This window comes from Colletotrichum graminicola (genome assembly GCF_000149035.1).
Source record: "Colletotrichum graminicola M1.001 genomic scaffold supercont1.6, whole genome shotgun sequence".
Classification (NCBI taxonomy): Eukaryota; Fungi; Ascomycota; class Sordariomycetes; order Glomerellales; family Glomerellaceae; genus Colletotrichum; species Colletotrichum graminicola.
The window spans coordinates 615912-627957 of NW_007361010.1; the positions used below are offsets into that span (position 1 = coordinate 615912).

At 59.8% G+C, this 12046-nt stretch overlaps 6 protein-coding genes across 6 annotated transcripts; 4 read left to right on the top strand and 2 right to left on the bottom strand.

The window, feature by feature from the left end:
- Window positions 1–979: 979 nt before the first annotated feature.
- On the top strand, window positions 980–2167 carry GLRG_02215 (uncharacterized protein; the record flags this gene model as incomplete). Its single annotated transcript, XM_008092873.1, has 1 exon — window positions 980–2167. The coding sequence occupies one exon, from the start codon at window positions 980–982 to the stop codon at window positions 2165–2167; it is 1188 nt and encodes a 395-aa protein (XP_008091064.1).
- A 625-nt stretch (window positions 2168–2792) lies between these two features.
- Window positions 2793–3620, top strand: GLRG_02216 (protein tyrosine phosphatase-like protein; the record flags this gene model as incomplete). Its single annotated transcript, XM_008092874.1, has 3 exons — window positions 2793–3024; window positions 3115–3465; window positions 3526–3620. 3 exons carry the CDS (start codon window positions 2793–2795, stop codon window positions 3618–3620), a joined length of 678 nt encoding a protein of 225 aa, XP_008091065.1.
- Window positions 3621–3859: 239 nt separating this feature from the next.
- GLRG_02217 (uncharacterized protein) lies at window positions 3860–5278 on the bottom strand (the record flags this gene model as incomplete). Its single annotated transcript, XM_008092875.1, has 4 exons — window positions 3860–4011; window positions 4077–4927; window positions 5015–5172; window positions 5237–5278. The coding sequence occupies 4 exons, from the start codon at window positions 5276–5278 to the stop codon at window positions 3860–3862; spliced, it is 1203 nt and encodes a 400-aa protein (XP_008091066.1).
- Window positions 5279–5910: 632 nt separating this feature from the next.
- Window positions 5911–7042, bottom strand: GLRG_02218 (2OG-Fe(II) oxygenase superfamily protein; the record flags this gene model as incomplete). Its single annotated transcript, XM_008092876.1, has 3 exons — window positions 5911–6043; window positions 6103–6944; window positions 7001–7042. 3 exons carry the CDS (start codon window positions 7040–7042, stop codon window positions 5911–5913), a joined length of 1017 nt encoding a protein of 338 aa, XP_008091067.1.
- A 978-nt stretch (window positions 7043–8020) lies between these two features.
- GLRG_02219 (amidohydrolase) lies at window positions 8021–9160 on the top strand (the record flags this gene model as incomplete). Its single annotated transcript, XM_008092877.1, has 1 exon — window positions 8021–9160. One exon carries the CDS (start codon window positions 8021–8023, stop codon window positions 9158–9160), a length of 1140 nt encoding a protein of 379 aa, XP_008091068.1.
- A 355-nt stretch (window positions 9161–9515) lies between these two features.
- GLRG_02220 (tRNA pseudouridine synthase D) lies at window positions 9516–11875 on the top strand (the record flags this gene model as incomplete). Its single annotated transcript, XM_008092878.1, has 2 exons — window positions 9516–9625; window positions 9682–11875. 2 exons carry the CDS (start codon window positions 9516–9518, stop codon window positions 11873–11875), a joined length of 2304 nt encoding a protein of 767 aa, XP_008091069.1.
- Window positions 11876–12046: the final 171 nt, after the last annotated feature.

Here is a 12046-nt window from a genome sequence, read left to right on the forward strand (position 1 = left end):
TCGTCGTCACCCGCAAGACACTGCGCCAGGTCCTCTCTCTCTCTCTCTCTCTCTCTCCCATATTCCGTCTTTCACCCATCTTCACAACACGCCATCGAACTTTCACTCCCAAGCTGGGGAAACGCCGTATCCTCTGGTAGCTCAGCCTCCCCAAGGCGTTCAACGCAATCCGCAGGCCTCCCTGGGGGGCTACAAATAGTCCTGCATAAGCAGCCGTGCTTGTCGCTGGTATCCATTCCCTACCCGTCGTCCCGTCTACAAGCCTAATAGACTGGCTCGGGAAGCTCCATCCACAGTGACGCTAGCAGAACATAAGGTCAAGCGACGCACCCGCCACCGCATGCGGATTCCTATGATTTGAATGGCATTTCTCATCTCATGGCCATGATAGGCCAAGACCCGTCGGCTCCCTCCACTGCCTGACTAGCCCTCTCGCTCGTTCTTGATGCTAGGCGCGGATCGCCTTTCGCTCGGCCACACGGAGTCGCCAAGGCCCCTGCGCCAGCCCGTCTTGGTCCTCCCCGCAGACGCCGGGCTTGCGCTTTAGCAGCGGTTTGTTCCCAGATCCTGCTGAGACCGAGTGTGGCCGCTAGCAGAAGGGGTTATCCATCGCTGGTTTCGATGGCTCCGTCCACGCAACGATGTGTGCGTAGGCTTGGGGTGCAGGGCATCTCCCGAAATCTTGACGGTCCAGACCATCTTCCCCCTCGGGTGAGGCGAAGGCCTGGCCAACTAGTTCTTTGGTAGCACCCTAAATGCAGACGCTCGATCGTGTCTCGCATTCCGGTGACGCCACGGAGGGAAGCTCCTCAGCAACGTGCCCTTTGAGCGTAAGGCTGCACGTTTTCGTAGGTGAAATGACCATTGCCTCTTATTAAGTCGTACTATGCCCTCCCACTCCCTCTACATTCAAGCCTCGATTCCATTCCTGACAGAGCCGCATCCCTCGGCGCCAACCCCACGCAGACGAGCAGGAATCATGTCCTTCAAACGGTCGCCTCTCCTGAGCCTCGCTCTCGCACTTGCCCCGCTGGTCGTGGCTGATGACCGCCCCTACGTCGCCGACTCGGTGTGCAATTGCTACTTGACCAACTCGTCGGAACGATACTTCACCAACCACGTCTTCTTCGACTTTCGCAACCTTGGGCAGTATGCGGGGGTCCCTGACGCCCTCGCCGATTGGGGCGCGAGTGCCAATGCACCGGTGACATCCGACTACTTCAACTCGGACGCGTGGACGTCGGTATGGAGCATCCAGTCCTGGAACAACACAGAAGTCAAGGGCAAGAACGGCAACGACGCCACAGTCGACATGGTCAACTCGGCCAACAACATCTACATCGAGCGGAACAGTGACCGGGACGCGTCGTCGGATACCTTTATGAGCATGCGCACCGTGCGTACCCAGGGTTTCCAGTCGTCTGCCGAGATTGAGTCTATCTCGATGGGCTACCACTTCGCCTCCGTCCGGATGCTCGCCCGCACTATCGGCGCCCCGGGCGCCTGCACGGCGCTGTTCACCTACCGTGAGGCCGACGCCTACGCCAATGTCCAGGAGGCCGACATCGAGGTCCTGACCAAGGACCCCGAGAACCGCATCCAGTACACGAACCAGCCGTCCTTCACCGCCCAGGGCGACACCATTGACAAGTCGACACAGAACGGCACGATGCCCCGCGGCACCTCGTGGCGCGACTGGGCCGTCCACCGCATCGACTGGGATGAGAAGGACAGCACCTGGCTCGTCGACGGCTCGAAGGTGTCAAAAATCGCCTTCCAGGTGCCCCGCGATCCCAGCCGCATCATGCTCAACTCGTGGAGCGACGGCGGGTCATGGTCGGGAATCATGAACGTCAACGAATCGGCCGTCATGCAGATCCAGTGGATCGACATGGTCTTCAACACCACCGAAGAGTCCTCCTCCTCGTCGAAGCGCGACGTCGGCCTCCACCGGCACGGACATGGGCCCGTGGGCCGGCTCGAGCGCCGCGACGGCGACGGCAAGTGCCAGGTCGTGTGCAGTATCGACTCGTCCGACACCATCGGCCAGCCCGTGATGCTGCACAATGGGACGGCCCCCGGCCAGCTTCTTGGGCAGTCCAGCGCCATGGCTTTCTGGCTGCCTGTGGCGCTCATGTCTGCCACCTTCTTCCACCTCTGGGCGTAATCGGAAGACTTTTTCACATGTGATTACGGCGGGCGCATGGCAGAGAGGGGTGCCGGGGTTTTCAAATTTTAGCATATATCTGTAGCGTTTGTCCATTCATGAGAATTATGACGCGGAAAACAGTTTACTCAATCTTCATCCGTTCAACAAACTCCATACCTCGCTAGATTTTAGAGATGTCTAGGCCTGAGATGTCAAGTTCGTCAGACATTGTGAACCAAGGTAGGTATCTAGGTGGTCAGAGCTCGACAGCTGCAGCTCCAGCACCAACGTCCTGTACCTTTTACAGTGGATACAGGAGCCAGCCCCTGTCCGCGCCGCCATTCACAGGCCGAGAACCTCGGAGGCGATTGACCTATGATACGTTTGTAAGAAGCTCCAAGAGCCCCCCCCCCCCCCCCCCCCCCCCCCTTGCTTGCTGCAGCTCAACCTTCCGCCCCCAACAAACTTCCCGTCTCTACACGCACCTTGCATTTCCTCAAACAGACGAAAAAAGATTTTAGAGACCAACACCGCCATCGACGAGCCTCTTGTCGAACCTTTCTTTTCCAGCTCTCGATCCATCACCAGCCAGCAGCCAGGTGACATAACCCGGTCGACCAAGAACGAAACAAGCAAAGCGATAATGGCCGACACAGCAGCCGGCCCGACGCGGCCGCAGCGGCGCTCCTCGCCGCTCAAGAACGGCTACCTGATCCTCTACAACTTCGTCTCCGCCGTCGCCTGGGCCACCGTCCTCGGCCGCACCGTCGCCCTCTTCACCCTCCGCGGCCCGCACTTTGTGCACCTCGGCGTCGGCGACTGGACGCGCTGGACACAGACCATGGCCGCCATGGAGATCCTCCACGCGCTGCTCGGTGAGGACAACGCCCTCCTCCCTCCCTTCTCCAGTTTCTCTTTACGGGAATGGCCCAATGAAACGTACCACTAACCAGGCTCTCTCGCAGGCGTCGTCCGCGCCCCCGTCTTCACGACCGTCATGCAGGTCCTCAGCCGCTTCGTCCTCGTCTGGGGCGTCGTCTACCCCTTCCCCTCGCTCGCACGCAGCACCTGGTACTCGTCCATGCTGCTCGCCTGGAGCGTCACCGAGGTCATCCGCTACTCGTACTTCGCCCTCAACCTCAGCGGCTTCCAGCCCAAGCCCCTGACCTGGCTGCGCTACAACACCTTCTTTGTGCTGTACCCCATCGGCATCACCAGCGAGTGCGCGCTCATCTACTACGCCGCCGAGCCCGCCAAGCAGTTCGGCGAGGTGTTCCCCTACGTCTCGTACACCATCCTGGCCATTTACGTTCCTGGTAGGCTCGCTGTCCCTGCCCCCCTTTTCCGGCCAAGGGTGAGGATGCTAACGTGGGCAGGCTCGTACATTCTGTACACCTACATGATGAAGCAGAGGAGCAAGGTCATGCGCAACTTGAAGGCCGAGGAGGCGGGCCGCTCAAAAACTCAGTGAACCGTTCAAAGAGGAAAGGGAAGAGGAGCAGATCCAAAAAAAAGGGCCAGGTGGGTATTCCAGGGCTATACTAGGAACGGGTATGGATATAGACAAAAAGAAAAGAGAGAGAGAGAGAAATGTTTAATCTAGGGCGCATGACATCGTTTCTCAGTGGTGGCAACTGTTGATCCGTTACGGTTAGGGGGAGAATAGCGGAGAGTGAGTGTGAAAAAAGAAAGAGAGACATTTGTCGCCCCTCAAGCAGTAGCACTCTCGCCCGCCTCCTTGATCGCAGGCCTGTCCTCCTCACTCGTCTCGTACCACTCGTTCCGCGTCCACTGCGCAATCAGGTGCACCGCGTCCTGCTTGAGCTTGTCGTACCCCGGGTTCATCTTTGGTTCGAACATATCTGTCGCCCAGTTAGCCGCGCGAACCCCCCCCCCCTAACGCGTGGTCCCGCGCCCGCCCACTTACTCATATGGGCCTGCGTCTCCTCCGTGGCGGCATCGTTCACGGCGGCCTCCCACACCCCAGCGCCCCCCTTCTTGGGTAGGTTGCAGAAAGTCCGGTCTCTGCCCAGCACCGTTCCGACGACGCTCACCTCCTTGGACCCGGCGGCCTTGCCCAGCCGCGTGTACAGGTTTGCGAAGCCGATGTCGAGCTCCCGGTTGAGCCGCACCATGTATTGCACCCGCTTCTGCAGCTCGGCGCCCTTGGCCAGGCACCCGACAAACTCGAGGTGCGACGTCGCCCATGACAGGCCCTGGGTGATCTGCTCGCGGTTGTAGTACGCCGCGCCCGCGCTCGCCGCCACGGCGGCCGCGCTGCCGGCCACCATGGCGATCTTGCCCCACTTCCCCCACGCGCTCTGCTGCTGCTGGGATGCGTCGTTTGTAGGCGGTGCGGGCAGCGCGGCGACGGGAGTCTTGTCGCGGGCGGGCGCGGCGGCCTGCTTGGCGCCCCAGAGGGCCGTCCCCAGCCCGCTGAGCTGCGTCATGGCGGCGTTGGCGGCGTTGTAGTGGCTTTCGGCGCCGTGGGCGACGACGCCGGGTGAAATGCCGAGGTAGGGCGTGTCGAAGGCGATGACGCCCTGGACATATGGGAACATGAGGGTGTTGAAGGCGGGCATCGACGGGTCGTCGGCGTCCTTCTTCTCGACCCCGTCTTCCGAGTAGATGGGCTTGTCCGAGGTGAGCCCGATGACGGTCTCGGCGGCGACGATGCCGCCCATGGAGTGGCCGGCCAGCACTATGCGCACCGAGGGGTCGACAGTGGGCGAGGGCGTGCGGTTGGCGACCTCGAGGTCGATGACTTTTTCCAGGAGCCTGTGGGCGAAGCGTCAGCTGTCCGAGTAAGAGGCGGCTCAGCCGGATGCGCGCGCGACTGGGGGGGGGGCACGGAGTGGTCTTTACCAGTCGCGGAACCGGCTCACGCAATCTCCCAAGTCGCCACGCGTCTCGTACTTGGGATACACCATGACATTGACATTGATCTTGGGCAGCGCGGCGGCAAGGTCTGCGCGGAGCTGCTCCGTGAAGCCGTCCTTGTCGCCGAAGGTGTCGTCACCCCCCTGTTCGAGAAAGTCAGAGACAATGAGCGCAGCAGACCATCAGATGTACAAAAAAATGACATACCTTGAACCCGTGGATGAAAACCAAGAGTAACGTCTTCTTCATCGTGCACCTGCGTGTTAGTTGGGTGTGAGACGAGAACGTTGCGGGTGGGGTGGGGGGGACATGGCCTAGTGTAGGTAGCTTGGAGCTCAACGTCTATCCCTTAGTGCTGTTTACGGCGTGGTGCCCCCCAGCCTTGCCACCCATGTGACTGACTGTCTCACTTGGATCTCTGAAAAGCAGCAAAACCCACCCAACTTTGTAACCCCCAAGGGACTTGACGACGTCGGACGTCGTATTCCCTCAGTATATGACGCCTACGATACAACCAACCCCCATTCATGCCTCGTTCTCGTCATGTGGTCTTCGCTGTCATCGTATCGGTAGGTTTCGATTTTGATACGTGATCAGACCGAACCACACAGATTCAACCGCTTCATCCCGGCCAGGCTTTCACTCACTCACCGTCCAGTCAATGAAAGCGGCGATCGCAGTAGGGTCACCATGCCTCTCGGTAAAAAATAAAATAAAAAGGCTTCGAGGTCCCAGCTCCAGTTCGCCCAAAAGACTCGTTTGGGTCACGAAACAATCATGAGGGACTTATAAAAGTACAGCGTTTTATTGAATGACAGCTGTCTGGTTTTACAGTTTTATAAAAGACCAAGTTCGTACGTACCCGGATTATCTTGGGCGAATCAATAAGTAGCCGTAAGTCTCTGCACAAGATACGTCCCGCTATTAATACCCTCGTACTTCTTTTCCGCTTCAGTGGCGTATGTGCCGGGGATGGCCTCAATATGGCTCTTGAAGTTGGGGTTGCAGAAGTAGCTGTTCGACGTTAGTGTGTCTCCTACTACGTGAACAGGTGGGGGAAGAAAAGAACTCACGCAATGCTGTACCGCGGAGGGTACTTGGTGCCGTCCTCTGGCTTCCTCGGAGGCTCTACAACTCGGTGAATAGTGCTCTTGATGGTGTCGTTGCTCCATCTTGCCAGCAAGTCACCCGCGTTGACGACAACCGTCCCGGGGATTGGCGTGGCGTCGACGAACTGTCCATTGGGGCTCTTAACCTGCAGTCCACCGCGATCATCCTGGAACAGGAGTGTGATGGAGCCGTAGTCGCTGTGCTCACCGGCGCGGACCTGGCCGGGGTTGACCTTGAAGATGTTAGGGTCGACGGAGGGGTAATGCAGGAGACGCAGCGTGTTGTCGCCGGCGTCTGTGAAAGTGTCGAAGAAGTGCTCGTCGAGGCCCATGCCGACGGCGATGGCGCGCATCACCTCGACGTGCAACTCCTTGCACCGGTTGTGAAACTCCAGCATCTGCGACTTGAACCCGGCGACGCGCGTGCCCTCCTTCTCGGTGGGCCACTGGTTCGGGTGATCGGGCTCGCCCTCGCGGCCGATCTCGTAGCTCTCCTTCAGGTCCGGGTTCCCCGCACGCACCTTTTCGATCTCGGCGTTGGTCTTGAGGTTGCTGACCTTCTCGCGGCCGGGCGCCGAGTATCCGCGGTTCGCCTCGGGGGTGGTCCAGCCCAGGGCGAGCTTTGCCTCGTCATCCTGGGCGAAGAAATCGGCCGATTTGGCGAAGGTGGCGGCGCGGAGTTCGTCGCTGATGGGCACGTTCTGGAGGTAGATGAAGCCGGCGTTCTGGAAGCCGTTGAGGATCTGCTTGGCCGTCGCGGTGCGGGTGTCGTCGTCACCGTTCAGGAAGTCGGAGAAGTTGATGAGCTGGGGGTGGTGGGTGAGAAGCGGCACGTGAGGTATTGCAGATGTGTGTCACTCACGGGGATGAAGAGACCCTCCTTGTCTACTGCTGTGGCCGCCATGGTGGTTTCAATATGGGTTCTCTTGGGACTGAAAACGTTGTGGGGATTCTAGGTCAAACGTGTCAAATGAACATCACTCGGATCAGGTGCGAGGGCATCAATAAAGAGTCGTGATAAGTAAGGTTCATGACTAGCCCTGTGTGCGATGGGAACCGAGGATTTTATGCTTGACTAGTTCTTCAGTATCACCTGCGACCACAGCGCGTCGGCCAACCACAGGCCGAGCATGAACTTCGTATCATACCAGCCAACCATGGGCGTCATCTAAGTGATCCGGCCCGGCCCAATACTCCCTTGCTATCCCGGCCATTCGGACGATAAAGGGTCAGATACACCCTTGAAGGTTCGGGAGGGGGTGGGCAACAAGGCCGGCTAGGCCCGTAGTCGAACGAGAGGAGAGGCCGGAGACCTCCTACACGTTATACATACCCGTAAGACGAAAGAAAAGGCGGCGTTATTACCCCGCGGAAAACGGGAGGGGAAGAGGCCATGATAAGAGTTCAGCGATTAGAGACAAAAAGTTGAGATAACGGCGGGGTAAAGATATGTAGTCGGAAATAGAGGACAGGGCTGCAGCCAATGCGGTGCAGTGGGAGACGGCCCCGTGTGTGGGGTTCTGAAGAGGAACATACCTATTATGGGCGATGTGAGGGGAATATAATACCTGGTACGGCAGGCAAGGTATGTTGTACCTACGAAACGTGCGGGAGGGGAGGGGTCGAGGCGACCTCGTCACCTTCCTGGATAGACGTAGCACGTCGCGTAACTGGTACCTGGACACGAGGAGGACGAAAGGCCGGTTTCTGTTGCCCTACGCTACCTCCTGGATCATGCAGTGGTAAACAACCTGCACGACTCGCCATTGAGCCTCAATCCCTTTTGTGCATATATAGCGTCGTTGTTGAAACAAACTCTCACAAAACAACTAGCACACATCCTGGTGGCTTTGGCATCACCAAAACACGGACGAAAGACAAAATGGCCTCATCGACGACGCCCATGAAAGTGGTGGACATCCACACCCACATGTACCCTCCGTCATACATCAAGATTCTCGAATCTCGAACCACCATTCCTGTCGTGCGCAGCTTCCCGCAAACACCGGACCCGCGACTCATCCTCCTCGCCTCGGAGCAGCAAGCCCTCGATGAAGCCACCAAGGACCCCTCGGCGAAGCCTCCCGGCCGGCCGCTGACTTCGCATTATGCCTCCCTCGACCAGAAGGTGCACTTCATGGACACGCACAAGATCGACATCTCGGTCGTCTCCCTGGCGAACCCCTGGCTCGACTTCATCGACGGCTCCGAATCCGGCACCATGGCCAAGGGCGTCAACGACGAGTTTGATGCCATGTGCGCCACCCAACCGGGCCGTCTCTTCTTCTTCGCCACTCTGCCCTTGACTGCGCCGCTCGAGACTATTCTCGCCGCCATCAACCACGTCAAGGACCTCAAGTACTGTCGCGGCATCATCCTCGGCACGTCGGGACTGGGCAAGGGCCTCGACGACCCGAACCTGCTGCCCATCTTCAAGGCCGTAGCCGCTGCTCACCTGACCATCTTCCTGCACCCGCATTACGGGTTGCCCAACGACGTCTGGGGTCCCAGAGCGAGCAATGAGTACGGCCACGTGCTACCTCTAGCCTTGGGTTTCCCAATGGAGACCACCATCGCCGTTGCGCGCATGTACTTGGCCGGCGTCTTCGACGCAGTGCCCCAACTGCGTATGCTCCTGGCGCACAGTGGTGGTACGCTGCCCTTCCTCGCCGGACGCATCGAGAGCTGCATCATGCACGACGGGCAGTGGGTGCGCGAGGGTAAGGTCACCGAGGGACGCAGGACGGTATGGGACGTGCTCAAGGAGCAGATCTACCTCGACGCTGTCATCTACTCTGAAGTCGGTTTGAAAGCGGCTATCGAGGCGAGTGGAGCGGACAGACTCATGTTCGGCACAGACCACCCCTTCTTCCCGCCGCTGACTACCGACGAGCAGGGTGAGTGGGAGAGCGTGAGCATGAACGCCGATGCTGTGGCTGCGGCGGTGGGTGAGGGGAGTGACCAGGCGAAGGCCATCATGGGCGGCAACGCGATCAACATTTTGAATTTGAAGGTGGATTGAACAACCAAGTATGGCAAAATATGAAATTGAAATCAGTCATGGATGAATCTCGTTGCAATGAGAAGGCTCAGAAGCTCACATGAAAATACGCAGTAATACTGAGTGAAGTGAGCAACCCTGACCGCTTTCCATTTTAAGATGGAAATGGTGGACCTCGATGATACCGCCTACCCCTTCCACGTCCCACGCCACGTTTCTGCCGGCAGTAGCGGAAAATATGGCTGCTGGCCCCGCGATGTACCTTCATCACCCGTCTCAACCAACACGACCAATTTTATCAGTTTACTTGGCATACAACTATTTTAAATAAAGTGAAACCCGTAAAGGAATCCATATAACCTCACTCTATCACACAATGACCGCTGAGGTCCGCCGCTCCAATGGCACGCGCCTTGATGCGTCCCTCGGTATCACTGAGCGCATCGCACCGAGCATGACAGCTTGGACTGGAGATATGCGCAAGAGGTAAGCCACCCCTGGCATTGATTCCGTTGGATAACCGCATTGATATAATCTCTCAGATATACCGACTTTCAAGTCTACGAGATCAACAAAGATGGCTCCGTGCTTCATCTCAAAGAGACTCGTCTCCCCCCGCCCCCTAAGGAGCCCGCCCCTCCTGCCCCTCCTGTAGTCGAGGAGAAGAAGGAAAAGGAACAAGTCAAGACGGAAGACGTGGCACAAACCGAAGATGATGCCACCGCCGCCGCCGCCGCCGAGAAGCCTGCCGTGCCCGAGATCCCAGCCGAAGATTGGGCCGTAATCGCCTCCCTCACAAACGAAGATTTCGCGAACCAACTGCTGGCCATGTACCAGGCAGTATCCGTCGACAAGAACGCCAAGACCGAGCCTGCGACCTCCCCCGTTACAGACGACAAGGACAAGCGCTCTCAACTCCACCAGAGCGTCCGCCGCATCTTCAACTCGACAATCGATACGACTACCGACCCGACGGGCGCCATCGTTGCCCGGGTCGTCCCCCCTCGCGGCAAAGGGAAGGGCATGCGTGGCGGTCGCGAAAACAACAACAACAACAACAACAAACAGAAGAAGCCCAAGGCGCACGCCCCCGGTCAAGGAGAGTACCTCCACTTCACGCTGTACAAGGAGAACCGCGACACCATGGACGCTCTGCACCAGATCTCTAAGGCCCTGCGCATCAAGCCCCAGGCCATTGGCACCGCGGGTACCAAGGACCGCCGGGCAGCCACCACCCAGCGGTGCTCCATCCGCGGCCAGCGCGCCGACGCTCTCGTCCGCGCGCGCCTGAACGGCGTCACTGTCGGCGACTACCTCTACGCGCCGACCCCGATCCACCTCGGCGCCCACGCCGGCAACGAGTTCGTCATCGCTCTCAAGGACTGCCTCGTCGCCGGCGCCCCCGACTTGTCCCCCGCGGACCGCCACGCCCGGATCCACGCCTCGGTCGAGGCCGCCATGGCGAGCATGCACAGCCTCGGCTGGATCAACTACTTTGGCCACCAGCGCTTCGGCACGCATGCCGTCGGAACGCACGAGGTCGGCCGCCTGATCCTGCAGGAGGACTTTGAGGGCGCCGTCAATGCTATCCTCGCCTACGACGAGGTCATCGCTAAGCGCGCCGCTGGGGGCGAGGTCCCCGAGCAGGCGCACGCGCGAGACGACTTCAGCCGCCACCGCGCGTGCATGCTCTTCCGGGAGGGCGGGTCCGCGGACGACGCCCTCCAGTATCTACCGCGTCGCTTCTCCGCCGAGTCGAGCCTTATCCGCCACCTCGGCAGGTCGAGCGGTCCCTCCCGCCGGGACTTCATCGGGGCCTTGACGAGCATCACCCGCGGCCTGCGCAGCATGTACCTGCATGCCTACCAGTCCTACGTCTGGAATCACGCCGCGAGCCACCGCTGGCGGCTGTACGGCGAGAAGGTCGTCGAGGGCGACCTCGTCCTTGTCGACGAGCCAAAGCCGAAGACGGACAACGCCGAGGCGGGTCACGATGACAACGACGACGCCGAGTTCACCGACGCCCGCCCCCTGACCGCCGAGGAGGCTGCCTCGGGCAAGTACACGATCCACGACGTCGTCCTCCCCTCGCCCGGCCACGCCGTCGTCTACCCTGCCAACGCCGTCGGCGAGTTCTACGCGGCCTTCATGCGTGACAACGGCGGCCTCGACCCGGCCAATATGATCCGCCGCCACCGCGAGTTCAGCCTCCGCGGCGACTACCGCAAGTTCGTTGTGCGCTTCCTCGCCGAGCCCGGGTTCGAGGTCCGCGCGTATGAGGACGACAACGAGCAGATGCACCCCACCGACATGGACCGTATCCGCGCCGCGAAGAGCGGCGGCGCGGGGCGGAAGCGTGGGCGCGAGGAGGGTGAGGCGGCGGACGGCGAGGGCAAGAAGGCCAAGACCGAGGCGGCGCCGGTGACGGAGACGGAGGGGGCCAACGGCGACGAGGTGATGGAGGAGGAGCTGCCGGCCGCGGAGGAGACGAAGCCCAAGGAGGCAGCAGCGGAGGCGGAGAAAGGGGCTGCGGCTGCCGACTCGAAACCGGCCGCTGGGCTTACCAAGACGGCCGTCGTGGTGAGGTTCCAGCTCCCCAAGAGCGCCTACGCGACCGTCGCGCTGCGGGAGTTGATGGGCGTCGACGAGTCCGAGGTCGCCGCTGGATCCGCTGCCACCGAGGGTGCCGAAGCCACGAAGCCTTCCGATGCCGAACCGGTGGCAGCGGAGGCATGATTGGGCCTTGCTGTTTTTCCTCTTTCTTTTCTTCTTTCTTCCAAGGTTTCACAAAGGGAGCAAGTAAGGAAGCGACCCTTGGCGGACGTTTATGAGATCTACTTGGCATGTAAATGGTGTAGACTAGATACCCCTCCCCCTCTGTTCAGAGAGCACCGCCGATAAAGAAAA